Source organism: Apteryx mantelli, chromosome 4 (assembly GCF_036417845.1).
Source record: "Apteryx mantelli isolate bAptMan1 chromosome 4, bAptMan1.hap1, whole genome shotgun sequence".
Classification (NCBI taxonomy): Eukaryota; Metazoa; Chordata; class Aves; order Apterygiformes; family Apterygidae; genus Apteryx; species Apteryx mantelli.
In genome coordinates this window covers 50,616,852-50,632,601 of record NC_089981.1, presented here as the reverse complement: position 1 = coordinate 50,632,601, position 15,750 = coordinate 50,616,852, and the positions used below count along the sequence as shown (strand labels likewise).

General features: G+C 37.4%; 1 protein-coding gene across 1 annotated transcript in view; it reads right to left on the bottom strand.

The window, feature by feature from the left end:
• Positions 1–15,750, bottom strand: part of MAP3K9 (mitogen-activated protein kinase kinase kinase 9) — a 55,522-nt gene that overhangs the window by 15,660 nt on the left and 24,112 nt on the right. The window contains exons 3-4 of the mRNA XM_067295565.1: positions 11,971–12,151; positions 1,028–1,176 (exon numbers count right to left, since the gene is read on the bottom strand). Coding sequence (XP_067151666.1) covers positions 1,028–1,176; positions 11,971–12,151 — 330 coding nt within the window. The remainder of the gene's footprint in view (positions 1–1,027; positions 1,177–11,970; positions 12,152–15,750) is intronic.

Here is a 15,750-nt window from a genome sequence, read left to right as displayed (position 1 = left end):
TGGAATTATAGGCTTCAGTTAAAATCAAAAACCTACAACAAGAGACTAGGGAAATGCAAAAACATTCCAAACCAGAGAAACCTATCTGAAACATTTTCTTGCATAAAGAAAACCCTGTCTTGGGGCTAAAAACACCACTGGGAGCCACAGAATGTCAGTTCTGTGTTAAGTCTCACTACTTGATCACTGAGACTGTAAAAATATGTTTGACTTCTCTTTACCTCAGTATTTTTTCTGCCAGATGGGGATAAAAATGTTTAATACATATAAACACTTGAAAAACCTTGGGAATAGAGGCAGTGAAAAAAGTATTAAAGGTTCTACTGGGAGGAAGGGAAAGGGGGACTGACATGCAAATAGTTGCAATAGCCAGCAGACCAGCTCACATAAGTGCATCCCAAAAGCTACCACACTGCATCCTTTTAAGAGCTTCAGTAGCTCTGCTGACAGCCCCTGATACTTCATTCATAAACAGCCCACTTTGGGCAGGAACTATCTCCACACACAAAGCAGAAAAAACATACCATTCTGACTGAACATTTGGGTCATTTTCAGATGTCAAAGCCACATTTAAACCCTCTCCCTGAAATGTCAGTAGGATAAAGTTTCATTACAAACCAACCAGACAATGGTTAGAAGGTGCTCAAGCTATGAACTTCAAAACAAGTGAAGACTTTGAACTAGATCAAAATATGGAAGTGAAATTTTGTTGTCAGTGCATCTTCACTACTGGAATATAAACAGCTAGAAGATGACAGCAATAGCTCCCATTTTCACCATAAAGCCTGCTGATAAAAACAAAAACAAGCAAACAAGAAAAGGCAGGAGAACTTCTTTTACAGTCATTCTATTACAAGACTAATGCGTCACAGCACAATGCCATGGAGAGGTCCCAAAACAACTTGTGCCACTGAAAGAAGCCATCTGAGAAATCTGTGCTCTTACGTATCAAAATCAACACAAGGAGGCAATGCTACACAGCACTCAAGAAATAGCACAGACTGTACTCACACTACAGCTGTCTTACCTTCCATGAGTTTGGCAAAAGGCTCTGGACATGTAGAAGGGATTGGAAGGGCAAGTTTATTCATGGCAACACCATATGCTACTGCAAGACCATCAATTCCTCGGAATGGTACCTCGCCTGTTAGCAGTTCCCAAAGCAACACGCCATAGCTATCAGGAAGGAAATGGAAAAGAGAATAAGTGCTTGACTTTAACACATGCTTTGTTAAGTAACAAAAAAGCAGACAAACCTATCAGGGCAAGTCTGGTATACTCAAAAAACTCCTGTTTTCTGGACAAGCTCATCATGGCTGTCAAGCTGGAAAAATGCCTTATTTTACCTGCATTTTACAATAATTGAAGATCCACAATAAGTCCAGGGCTTAGTTTGAAATTTTGTGGAAGGGTACTGATATCCAAGCTGATATGTCCAAAAATTTTAAATAATAAAGTTTTTAGAACAGATTTACTTGAAAAATACATTTTCAATGCATGTTCTCAATGAACCAGACAGCTAACCTGTCTGCACTCTCTGTGGTTAATATTTGACTATATCACAGGGAAGGAACTCTATTAGCTTCTTATCAGAGTAAAAGTAAGAATTGCTTAAATGGTGGGGCAGATCAGAGAAGGTCACTTGAGTATTTATGTGCAACAAGCTAGGTGTCAGCTTCCCCTTTTTAACTGCTAGCACATCATCATCAAATAACTCTGCTGAAATAGTATCGGTCACATGGTACCCAACCCCCCCCAGCCCTCCATTCCTGATTTTGAATTTGAATGTATCAGGTGAGTATCATGCAATATAAACAGGATTTTTGCATATTCAGCTGCAAACAGTGAGTGCTTGGGGGAGAGGTTGTTTTGTTTTTACAAAAATGATTATATGGCAGATTCTTCCTCTTGAATCCTGTAGTCAACAAAAAGGAAGAATTCATTATTAGCATTCCCCCCTCCCCCAAATTAGTCATTCTTAAGCCTACACTGCATAGAAAAATTTTATTTTTCTGAAAATTCTGACTTTGTTTAGGTTTAAAAACAAAGTAATAAGACTTTTGTCTTATTTCCTGTCCAAGAAAATTCCAGATAAATATTCATCTCAGCTGAACATCTTAGCCTCTAAATAACAAAACGAATTAATGCACAGAAATGCATTGTAATTATTTTTCTGACTACTCAAAAACTGACTTAATTCTACGCCTAAAGCAGTCAGTCCTGCCTTCTGTGTTTCTTTAGGCAACTTCTACAAGACTCTAGAAAGTTTTTTTCACAGAACATGGTAACCCCATTTTCCTGAATTTAAGACGTGATCCAGTAAACCACCTAAGTGTAAAAAGGACATTGCCAATCAGGTAGAAATATATTAATTTTTAAAAGTAAAGCTACTTAATATATTTCATTTTAATGAAAAAGAATTGCAAGAGTTTCAGTTTCTCAAACAACTTTTCAAAAAATAGAACATTCAGTAAAGTCATCTGTGTGGACCTGTACAACTTTCTTTCCTCTTTCTTCATTCAGTCTTAGTATATTGCTGTGCAAAATATCAATCAATATATACATTCCAACATATTCATATCATCTGGATCTTCAAATATACACATTCTCCAAAAATATAAATTTTAAGAGATTTTTGTTACAAATCTGAGTTGGCAAAATCAAGAAAGTGATTAAGTATTTAAAATGACTTCTATGAAGGCACAGTTCTCATGATTTGTAGTCATCTGTCATTTTCATTTTCAAATTCCTAGCCTGTGATAATTGTTTTGGCAATTTGTTTCAGAAGACCTGAAACATTTCAAATACAGAACACAGCCCTTGCTTTTTGTTTTTTGGTGGTTTTTTTTTTTGGCGGGGGGGGAAGAAGGGGGGTGTTTGTTTGCTTAGTTAATTCTACACTTGCAACATGCTGTGCTATTATTTTTAAAACAAGAGGAACTTCCCATCTTTTTCACACCATGCAACTAAACCTTGAAGGATAAACAATGGCATATCCCACTTGGAAGCCTAACGGAGAGTATCACAGCTGACAAGTCACAGATCTGCAAACACTTCATATGGCTAGGTGACCTCTGGTAGAAACCAAGAGACCTATCTCCTGCTCCATTATTATATTATGCTCTAATAGAGCTGCAACACTGGGATCAGGCTGGGTGTCTAGATGACACGTTTTCAGTTACCTGTAAATAAATTGACAGATTTGTCATACTTCCACAGACAGCTCAAGCTCCTTCTCTCAACAACCCCATATGCCAGGCCACAAGTTGCAAGGTTTGATTACAGTAAAAACGCACAGGACACTGGAGGGTGGCAGACCTTCAGCTGCACCACAGCACAAGACCTTTTTCCACTTTCTGTGGCCTGCTAGCTACCTCTATCTGTGCACGAGTCCGCAATCAGCTAGTATCAGGTACGTCGGGGCACTGAATAGGAGAGAGGCTGCAGCGCCATGCTGCAAATGGGTGAAATGCAAGCCTAGCAGGGAAGGACTGTGAGAAAGAAGCCAACTGTATGGCTCTGAGAGACTTGGCAGTCCTACTTCCCATTTTTTTTCCCTTTTTTGCCCCACAGGGAGAATGTGGGGTCTACCAGAATCATTTCTAACTTCGGGATTTCTATAACTCTGAAGGGGTCAATAGCAAATACCAGAAGTTAAGCAATTTAAAACAATTTTGAGCTATTAAAACCTATGTCAACATTCAAAAGGTCTTGCAAGGTGTGAAATAAGACATCATTATCACCTCTTGGGTAACAAGCATTTTCTCTCTGGAAACTGGGAACAACTCAAAAAATTCTAACATAATTCTTGTACCTGGTTCAGCAAGCTTCAAATGAGAACCCAGTGAAACTGTCTCAAAAACCTGAAGGGCTTTTTGTGTTTTTTGATTTTTAAAAATAAGTGAAAATCCATTTCGAATTATGTTGTTCTTAAGATATTTCATAAAATCTAAACTATCAAATTAAAGAAATAGCTCCAGAACCTTTTATATACATATATATACACACTAAAAATATATATAAATACAGACTAAGTATATATACACACACATATGCACACACACACGTATGCAGTTTTTAAATAGTACACGGATTTTTGTACACGTAATACAGACAAATATAGTAGTAGATAGCAGACTGAAACCTCCAAGGTACCGCAGTCAACTGGTTTTCAAAGATTTGTGCTGATAACTGGAAAGAACTGTTTATGATGTGATCAGAGAAAAAAGTAGCCCCAGAAAATAAATTTCTAGTTGTAATAGTAACAGAGATAATCAGATGCTGATATAGTAACTTCAGTCCCAGAAGCAGAGCTGATAGAAGTGGGGTTTTCTGTTCCCCGCCTTCCCCCCACCATTCCCCATGTTCTGCTTCAGGATTATAATGTAATGCCAACCTTAACTTTATACATAGACAAGCAGACGTATTAGCTTCAGGGAGCGTTAAATTTCTTAAATCAGTCAGACATGTTCTGGTTCAGAACAATGGTTTGTGTTTTATCAGGTAACCACAGCGAGCCACACATACACTGATGTACCATTCATAATCTAAACATTTAAACATCTATTCAGAAGCAACCCAAAAATACCTTGGGTGCTAAACACTTCATTCTCCACTGAAACACAGAGTCCATCAGGATGCTCATTTAATAGGCGTAAGATAATAAAAAGGTAAATACTGATATCCTGGCAGAGGTCAATACCTTAGCCTTAGTAGACTGTCAATTATTATAACATTATCCAGTTTTATGAGCCAGAGGCATACAGGTTAAAGGGCACATCCCTTCGAGCTTCAAATTCTAATAAAATAGCCTGCTTCTCCTGTTTCATTGCAAAAACAATTCCAGCATCAGCAGATCACAATATACGTCTAGCTCTTCTTCCTTTGCCCTGAACCTGCAGCAAAATTAAAACTCACCATTTCTGCTCAGTCAGACCAAGGTCCTTTCAAGCCTTCTATCTTGCCTTTGGCAGTGAGTAGCAGTATGAACATGACAGACAACAGAGCCCCAGAATATTCTCTCTGCTTCGAGGAATCCTGAGCCAGAGATGGCTTCTTCATATTTAGTAGCCTGACAAGTTTTTCTTCCACTGATCTGTCTTATCCTCTTTGGAACCCATTTGCCCTCCTCTACATTCTGCGGTAGCGAGTTCCACAATTTAATTATGCATTGAGGGAAAAAAATACTTCCAATTATTTGTTTTGAACTTGCCACCTGATAACTTCATTTGTTCTTTCCCCTGTATTTCTTGTAATACAAGAAAGAGTGAACATATGTTCCCTGTTAGCTTCCTCCATGCCATCCACAATTTTACAGGCTCCCATGGCTCCCATGACATCCTGCCAAGTCATCTTCTTTCAAGCCCCAAAAGTCCTAATCTAGTTAATCTTTTCTTGAACAGAAGCCATTTCATACTTTTGACTGACCTTGACATCTTTTGTACCCTTTCTCATTCCATTTTAACATTTTTGAGTTGGAAGGACCAAAACCACAAAGTTTAGGCTGCAGGAAGAGGCACCGTATTTCCTGTTTTGTTTCTTTATTTCTTTCCTATTAATTCCCAATTTTACACTTGCCTTTCTGACTCCTTGCAGAATGAGCTGTTACCCACAATAACTCCAGTATTTTTTTCCTGAACCATAATAGTAAAACTTAGAGCCTGTCATTGTACATGTGAAATTTTTTCTCCCATGTGCACTACTTCGCATTATTATTAAATTTTATCATTCAACAGAGCAAAACTTTTCCTCAGGTCCCTGCAGTAGATTTGTTTTTCCTATTCTGAATAACTTTGTATCATCAGCAAATGTTGTTATCTAAACATTTATCCCCTTTCCAAGTCGCTTACCAATATATTGGACACAGAATTTCCCACCAAGAAAACTGATTTATTCTGTTAGTAGACTGAGAATTGACTAACTGATGGGAAACCATAGACTTTCCCTCTCTTCCCACATCAATTTACTTTCTTTAAAAGCTTTTGACTTTGTTGAAAGTTTTTAGAAAACCAAATATGTTATAAGCAATATTACCACTTGTCCACATACTCGCTGACACTCCTTCAAGAAGTCTCATAGGTTCACAAGGCATGATTTCCTTCTACAGAAGCTGACTATCCTCCATATATGTTCATATGTCTACCAGTTTCACTCTTTATTACTGTTTCTACCACTCTGTATAAATGGAAATCAGACTTACTGATACCCCAGGAAGCTCTTTTAAAAATTGGCATCATGTTTGTCACCTTCCATTTCTCTGGTATTAAGGTAGCTTTAAGCAACAGGTTACACACCACAGCTATTAACTCAGCTATTTCTCCTTTGCCTTCCTTTAGTATTCTTGGGTGTTACCATAAATCCCAATGATTTGTTATCGTTCATTTTATCAGTTGGTTTTAACACCTCTTCTGACAGTACTTCAGTCAGAGACATCCTCCAACTTGTTCCCCTTTAAAAAAAAAGTTTCAACCAAAGAGCCTCTTTGTACTCCATTCTAGCAGATACATTGCAAATAACTTACTAAAGCTTTTCTGCTACAGCCTTATCTTCTTTGCACTTTTACATCTTGATCACCTCTTGGCCTTAGGTTCTTCAGCAGGTTTTTCACCTGTGCTATATTTGAAAGCAATTTAATTGTTTTTGTGTTTTTTGCAAAATGTTCCTCACACATAGCTTTCCAGCACTTAAGTCTATGCCTTATTTTCCTCATTTGGATACAATTTCAACTTTTTGAAGGATGTCTTCATTTCTAGTAGTCTCCTCTACTGTTTTTTTTTTTCTTTTAAAGTTTTTCCTACACATTTGTTCTGAGCTTTAATGTGGTGTCTTTAAATGATATCAATGCTGTCTGTCATTGTGTTGTGTACCCCTTTCTTTTGCTTTTAACTAAATTCTTTAATGTTCTCATTCCTCTCCTTTAGATTAAACACCTCTGTAATGATCTTTAATTGATCTTGCAAAGATATTTAATCTAAGTATACTTTGACCACTGTTATACAGCAGTATGTTGAAAACATCCTACGCATGGCTGAAGACCAAATGAAAAACTGCTTCTCCTCTTAAAAGCTCCCTGAATAGCTGTTCCATGAAACAGTCATTTTTGAAGCTAAAAGATTAATCTCCTTCTTCATGTCTCAAAGTAACATTTGCCCTTATCCATTTGGGGGGTAATCAAAATTTTTATTATCATATCTTGCACTCTTGAAATTTCTCTTCCCCTGCCCCAACAAGCCCTTAATATTTCACTGTAACTGTTGCCATCCTAGTTGGACAATCAGTCTTAATACTATATTTTTCCTATTTAGATGTGGAGTTTCAGTCACTAGAGATTCTATCTTCCCTGCTGACACAGGTAGTTTAAACATGAAGTATCATTTCTTCATCTATGCAACCTTTTCGTTTTTCCTATATAATTCATACTTTTGATATTATCCCATTGATTATTTCTTTCCAACAAGTTCCTGAATTTCTTACTACATCAATATCCTCATTTCTAAAGAAAAAAAAAGCAGGATTTTAAGGATTTCCCATTTTCTTTTTGACCTCCTAGGATTCATACATAAGATGTACACACAGAAAATGAATATTGGATCAAATATATATTTGTCATGTTTAAATTTGATTGTTCATATTACCCTTCAGTTTGGATGCAAGTTTTGATATCAAAAGGTAGGACAAATTGCCAAAGAGATGTTATTATTTTACCACTAGTTCAGCATAAAGCATGGATTAGTTATTTCTCTTAATGAAATGGTTAAAAAAGCCCTGTTGATACGCTCAGAACACTTCTGCAAGATAATTTTCAAAAGACAAAGTGGACAGATCTGTGTTTCTTCTAACATGACAGGAAAAGTACATATTGCAGAAAAGATCACTTTGTTTCTGACACCAAACCTAATGCCACCTCTTCCTCACACACTGACAGTCCAAGGCTGAGAATACTGCTTCCAGAGAACTAGTGAAGAAAGCACTGCTTTGTGGCATTAAACATCCACCATCCTAAGTGAATAAACAGCAAGAGAGGTGCTGAAAAGAGTGTTTTCTGTTAACTCTCAAGCAGGGGACTGGGAACTACAAAGCAAAAAGCCAGAAGTAGAAGAGACATACAAAAAAGGAGCATGAGGAAAGAATCAAGGGGCTCTTCTCATTCTCAACAGGGAGGAAGAAAATCTGGTGAAGCTCATTTATTTTTCCAGCAAATGGTAGTAATTTTTGGACTTCAGTTACAGTAGGAACCATGTGATACAGACCATGTGTCCAAGTCAACTGACACCTATATGCATAACTAGCCATCTCCCAGTGATCCAGTAATCCTTTAAGCCATTTAACATCAGGTTCAATCCTACTCACTGGATTTTCAGGGAGAGGGAGGCTGGAGGTCTGCAGGATTTCACATGTGATTTTGCCACCTCCCCTGTAATGCTGTGAACTTACAAAGAAAGAAAGAAAAAGAACAAACTCATTTCCCTTCTCACTGTTATTGTTCAATGGCATTTGTACCTTGGCTTCCTCTTAACCATCTCCTGAGGTTTATGACTTTGCGTAAGAAAGGAACCATCTGTCCAAGAAGGGGATCCTGGCAACAATAGAAACCAGAAGATCATTTTTGCCAAAAAAGATTGAACTTCTTCATATTTTTAATGGTGATTAACACTTTGTATTTTGCATGTTATTGGACTGGCAGCTCCAGAAACTAACATCTCCTGCTTATGTCAAAACAGTCAGTTACTGTGTATGCTTCTCCCACAACAGTTTCTGTCAGTATTGCTAGTCAACACTTATCAGCCAGGAACCGAAGTCTCACCAGTGTTTCCTCTGTGTCTGTAGAGGCAAATGTCTACAGAAGCCTGCAAGTGGTCAGTTGTGGATGAAAGTGCTTGCCAACGCTTGATTCAAATGAAATATTCTAATGACTGAAGTTTCTACACCACCAAAAGGCTGAAATATCTTGATCTGCTAATCAGATAGTTTTAAGTAGTTCTGATATTTTGTTCCTAAATGAAAATTTAATTCCTAGCTATTTCACTGGTCTCAGAGTAGATGTGTCTTATGAGCATCTAAACTGAGGAAATTAGATGAAGGTTGCATGGTGGCCTTAGCTTCTGCATACCAATCATAACAATAACATGAAAAAGATTTTCTTTTAAGCAGCACAAGAGAAAAATGAAGTGGAAAGCAAACAAGAAATACATTTAAGCAGTAAAATGACAGGGGAATTTGGATTATATGCCTACTAATGTTAGCTGTGCAATATTGGATAAGCTGCAATATCTGCGCTTCGATTTCACTCCTGTAAATCCAAAACAAATTCCTAACTCTCTTCTCAAACACATTATTAGACTAATAGAATGGGTCTGACATTTTCAAATGAAAAAGTATCTTCTTTCTACTCTGTGCAATATATGCACAGAGCTTCAGCTGTAGGCCTAAAACACCCAGGTGCACTACAACACAATTCATAACAACAAATTTACTCTAGCAGAAAGTGCTAAGTACTGTTATTATCAGCAAGCTTTGCACTGGTCAAGGCCCTGGTGATGGACAGAAGTGGCCGGAGCATTCCTCAGCCTATTAAGTTCTTTGCCAACCCTCCAACAGAATGGGGCAAAAAAAAGAACAGATTTTAAAATGGAGCTTGATACATTTTGGAAAGGAATTGCATGAAGTGGTTATTTATGCTGGGATAAAAGACTGACTCGGGAAATAACAGTCCTGGCAAGCATCTTTTCCAGCAGCTATTTGTTTATTTGTGCAGCAAGAACACAAGTGGAATAAGATGTTTGTTAAAGGGCTGGGCAACACTTCAGCCGGGACCTCTTGCAGTATTATTCTAACATGCTTTTTAGAAAAGATGTTGGAATAAAAAGGTTTGTGAATGTTAGGGACAGACACAGCCAATTCTGTTGATGCTGCACAGACTAACTGGAAGGTTGTTTATCAGGCAAAAAGATCCCTTAACTCCAGCGATTAACCAAGAGTTTAAAGTGGACAAGAGGAGGGGTATATCTAATAGGATTAAAAAAGTTCATCCTGTTAAGAACTTCAGTTGCATTCTTGAGTGGGGACAGGATTTCTTATAGTTGTCCACAACTGCTCTTGTAAAATCCAGTGCTTTCAAACATTGACACACTAGTAGGGACTGCACCAGCAAGCATTTTCCTCTGCATGCATGCCTCAGACACAGTGTTCTGTTCAGCTTATTTTAGGTATGACCCAAGGTTTTGGCCACCACAGAGAGAAGGCTTATAGAGAGACAATATAACATAGCTCTTAACAGTGATGATGCTTTGTTTAAGGAAGAACACTTAGAGAAATTCACCCTATTCTCAAGGAAAGGTGGTAACCATAATGAAAAAGGAAAGTCATTCCCTAATCTTAAAACAGAATTATAATAGTCTGAAAAACTACCAAAGATTTTGAAGTGATTTACAGTCTTTAAGTCAATGACCACACTGATATTTTTGCACAGTTATAAAGATTCCTGAGCTACCTTCATGAAAATCATCAGCCAGTCTAGTAGGTCATCTCTCTTTCAAAATGATGCCGAATCATACTGGTACAGAACATCTACTGATCTGTTCAGCATGTCTGGGTTACAATTAGAGAGGAATCGCTCCCCCCGCCACAGTCATTCTAGCACTATTTCAGAGAAGAGGAAACTGAGGTTCAAGTTTGGCATGCTGTGTTCAAGCCAGTACTGTCAACACTGGAAAATATGCATGACTGAGGTTTTCATTTTTGCCAGATTTCACCCAGAAAAAAAAGCCTACCTCTTACACAATTCCTCTCTCAGATAAATAAGGTAAACCTCTGTAGTTTAATTATAGTGTCTGAATTTTATCCATGCTGACTACCACCATGTGCAAAATATAAGTTCACAGACTTACCACAAAGTAATATATTATCTATTCAACAAAACCAGATAAGGAAAATAAGAACCCTCACACCAGATCTCTGCCATAACAGCCAAATAATTCTACCAGCTGGGATATTTCTTTATCTTGACAGAGTTCACAGTATGCATGCTCTGTGTGGGAGCACCACTGACCAACTACACAATCTTACTGTTCTAAAGATCCAGTCACCTTGACATTTCAATACCTCTCTCCCCACAAGAAAACTGAAATTCTGTTTACTTGTCTGTTCCAGATGTTCAGTACTAATTCTACATTACATACCATCTAGATAGCTCATTTTCCTAGAGCTATCTACCGGATTCTGGATTTACCAATTCACTTGCAAGAGTCACATTCAGAGTCAATTTTTGTAAGTCTGTGGGCCAATCTTTACATCCATTCCCACCAAAATAGCTTCTATTCTCAGAAATCCTAGTGCCTGAATGGAAATGACAATATATACATGCAAATAATTACTTACAGATTACCTACTCAGGTTCAGCTACAGAAGAGATTTCCTATCTTATGCCAAAGACTGGAAGGGTGGAAATAATTCACAAACTTAGTACAAAAGTGAAAAACATCACATTCATGCTGAAACTTGCAGAGAGAATTTGATTAGGTACAGAGTATATAACACAGATTACCAGCAGAACATAAAATGATCCGACTACTCTTGGAGAAATAGTAAAAAAGCAGCAACTGTAAGTGCTTCTCAGCTTGTTCTTATGGCCTTTGATTGAGTCAGCCAATACCAAATAGCACAGAACGTTTGTTTTAGGTAATATAGAGGGACAGGTATTACAAATCCTAGGATAAACTGAATATGGGTTTACAGAACAACAAGAATTTAGAGGCATGCATGAGCTGGCCCACCACTTTCTACAAAGCAAAGGTTTACAATTAGTCTCAGAGTAGGCTGAGAATCTGGCAGATGTAAAGCCAGCAGATAAAGCTTCCTTAAGCCAAGAATTTTCATATTTGGTTCATCGTTACTCATTTTTAAGCATAAGATAGCTTTCCTGGCACATATAGTTACCCTTTAGTTTCCAATCACTTAATGCCAAATCAATACCTCCACACATCGCTGCCTTTGGAGAACATGGAGGAGCGGATGACCTCAGGAGCCATCCAGGCATATGTCCCAGCTGCACTCATTTTGGTAGTTTTATGCCATTCCCTGGCCAAGCCGAAATCCGTGATCTTCAATATCTTGTTGCTCAGATCTCCATTTTCCACCTTTTCAAGTATCAGTACTGGAGAAAAGGGGGGGGGGGGAGGGGGGAAATAAAAGGTATGCAGAGTGAGGCTAGAATTCAGGCAAAACAGATCCTCCTCGTAAGAGAGGCAATTTCCCAGATTCTCCCTGATTTTTGGTTATTCAAACACACCACATGAAGTTATTTCAAGCTGATCCTGTCATCTGATAAGTGAACAGCTGTCTAGCATATAACTCTAATTTTAACCAAAATATCAAGCCCCAGAGAACAAATAGATAATAACTATTTAATGTACTGCCTAGTGTCATTCTATATAATAATTCTTTGCTAAGAGGAAGTGAACCACTGTAACTTCTAGAAAACCAGATAAAGGGAGACATTTCTTAATTAGTCCTCTCTCAACAAGCCAGTTATAGCACCTTTGTCTTGAACTGCTTGAGGACTTTTTTTTTTTTAACCCAGATATGCTCATAGGCTGGATGTACTCCTCACTTAAATGTATTAGGAGTGGAAGTTCTACAAACAGATTTTAAGTCCCAACTTTTTAAAAAATGATTGATAATCAGTAATAGCATGCCCAATCCAAGACTTTGGAAATACCACCATGTTATTGACTCCTTCTCCCATCATTAAAAACCATTTATTTTATTTTTTTAGTTAAGCTGCCGAAGTTTCTACTGTGTTGCAATGACAAAAAAGTCCTTGCAATAACTTAAAAAGAGCTTGAGACAGAACTCAAGAATCCTTTGGTATAAGGCACACATTCCTCTTCACCCAGCCAGTCACACCACAGTGAAATGAATGTAAAGCAGATGTCAGAAGTAGCCATTCTGCTTTAGCAGCACCTTATTAACCCTTTTATCTTGATGTAAAATGACCACACAAGTTGTAGGGTAATGTAAGATCAAGCCACAGAGTATAATAGGCTACTAAACTTCTACAACTAAAGTAGCCATAAGCCTGTGAAACTATTTTCAGTGACTTTGTAAAGGGTTGCAATGAAAAAAATTTGCATCATCATTACTCCAATGACTTGACATCAAATGGCATCAAGCTACTTATATATCATCATTATGCAGCTACTCTGTTTTTAATGTTTTTACAGACTCAGGTTCTTAGAAAGCAAGAAAATAATTATATACAATAATGGTACCTATAAAATGCAAAAGGACCACAATAAGTATAGTACATATACGAATTATTTTCAGGATCATTTTCAGCAAACAGTCCTTGAAAAGATTCTAAGAAGTGTAAGTTGAGAACTAATGTGACTGTTTTGCAAAAAATTCTTACACTCAAAAAATTTGCTATGCATTCCCAACGCATACCTCCCCTTCAATAACCAAAACAGGAAGTCCCATGAAATAAAAATGATGAATGGTGATTTGAAGCCTTTCGCATAATATGTAATACAAGTCTAAATGTTTACATATTCTATTTATTGTATTAAGCTTAAACTGGATTTTCTCTGAAAATTCATAAGAGAGCAACCCCATCTATAAGACTTCACAAATCATAATATATTATTTTGTTAAAGGTTTTTGTGGGCTAACACAAGTTATGAGTAAACTAGACTTACGGTTAAGGTCTGGGTTCTTGCTTCTTTTGCAAAATTCCTTTCTAATATTACTGAATGTTTCATTTTCCTGAACATTATGACGAAGGAGGAGCTTGAGGCCTAAGTTCCTGCTCCACAGAAAAATACAAACACTATTTCTTTACTGAAAACAGAAGTTGGCTAGTATTGAGAGATGCTGAAGTGACCCCTCTCTTTGAAGCTTTCTGACAGCAGTAAAGTGAAAGCGATGTAGAACTAAAATTCTTGTCTCTTAGGAAAGAGCATATACGCTTCTAGACTCACACTTCAATACAGAACAGAATCACCCCAGGAAATGAAGGTACATAAGTAGGCTACCTTTATCCCTCTTCTTCCTAACCTATTTTTTTCTTTTTTCTTCTTTCTAGCAGCTGAAGAATTATTAACTGAAAAAAGAAAGTCTATCATTGATTGTAAGGGGTTGAAAAGCTTCCTAGGATATACAGGCTCTAAGTTATTTGTTCTACCATCTACCCACTTTACCTACAGAACTGGCAGAAAAAATATAATTTAATGTATTTATGTATCACTGCATTTAAATTTAACATAGAGATACAGTGAAGCAGAAAAGGTAAAGTGAAACTTTGAAACAAAAGAGCAAGGGTGCTTTGGTTTTCTTTTGTTCCCCTCCAGAAGCACAACAAGTGACAAGCAAATTTGTTCTTCACAAGGCAAATCATATCCTGTCTGAATCGTCTCAATAGCAAGACAGGGAGCCAGATATTACAGTTGGGTTGCATATACCTTCCTGGCAAGAGATTATTTAAATCTCATTACCTTTGTGTTAAGATCTAACAAAATAATTAGTACTTACACAGATCTTTTGTACCCGTGAACTTTTTTTTTTTCAGATGTGGCCTAAGTGAGATAAATTACAATGACAAAAGACAACAGAGAAGTACAATGAAAGAACTGGATTTATTGCAAGTCCTTGATTCCTGAATTACATCCTAGGCTCCCCTTCTATTTCCTTGTTATAACTGCTTGGGATAATAATCCTGCAACCCAAAATTGTAAAAGAAATATTTTTCAGAATCATCTCTCTTTCCTGCATCCATCTCAGTTCACCTTGTCTCAGTCAATAGAAGACAACTGACTTTTTTCAACTAGGAACTTGTCAGATTTTCCAGTCGAAAGCCTCTTGACTCTCCCTGTGTTCATTCCTGTTTGAATGAAGAATCCCCAAAATAGCTGAAATTTCAACTTTTCAGTTTCCCCTTTAAAAATCTTTTATGGTGATGCCTAAAAGCACCCAATCCAGGTTGCTAAAATGCTGAAAATGCACTTTACCTGTCATGCTGATCAATATGGTCTCATCTTCTTGCGAGCTTTATCTATAACCAGCTATCGTCTATCATGTTTACTGCTTTAATTGTAAATTCTCTCCTGCAAAAACTATTTTTTCTGCACTCTGTGGAGTCTAGCACAATATATAACACAAATTAGCAACATACTTCCTACACTAACAGCAGTTAGAGTTAACACATCTTTCCATCTTCTAATGGATCCGATCACTCAGGACAGAACAGCGGCCAGATGATAAACAAAGCTATTTTTAAAAAATCAGTCTAATAAAATTCAGACACAAGGACAAAGCACCTATACCAAAAATCCAAAAATCCAGCTAATCTACCAAGGGATTAATCCTTGGCATTCTGGTCTGCTGATTTAAAAGATTTGCATGAGACAAAGAGGTTAAAAAAAAAAGGTGGAAAATTTAATTTAAAATCTTTCCCATTCCCATCCTTAAAGAGAGAAATTGGTCGGCAGCAAAAATCCTAGGCCTAGTTTTCAGGCAGCTGGAGAAGAATGAGCTGAATCAGCAGGAACATGCAGAACCTGCGTCAGCTTCTTAGCGGTCAATCACCACTTCCCTCTTCCAGCAGGGCCCATACAAAAAGTCTTTTCTTATGTGCATGCACAGAGTCAGTCAAGTTGTAGATGAAGGTATGTTACATGCTACTGCTTGTAACACAAAACAATCTTTTTCCTGCCTCCATGCAGTGGCTGAAAGCTGATCTTAAGTAACATGGGGGTA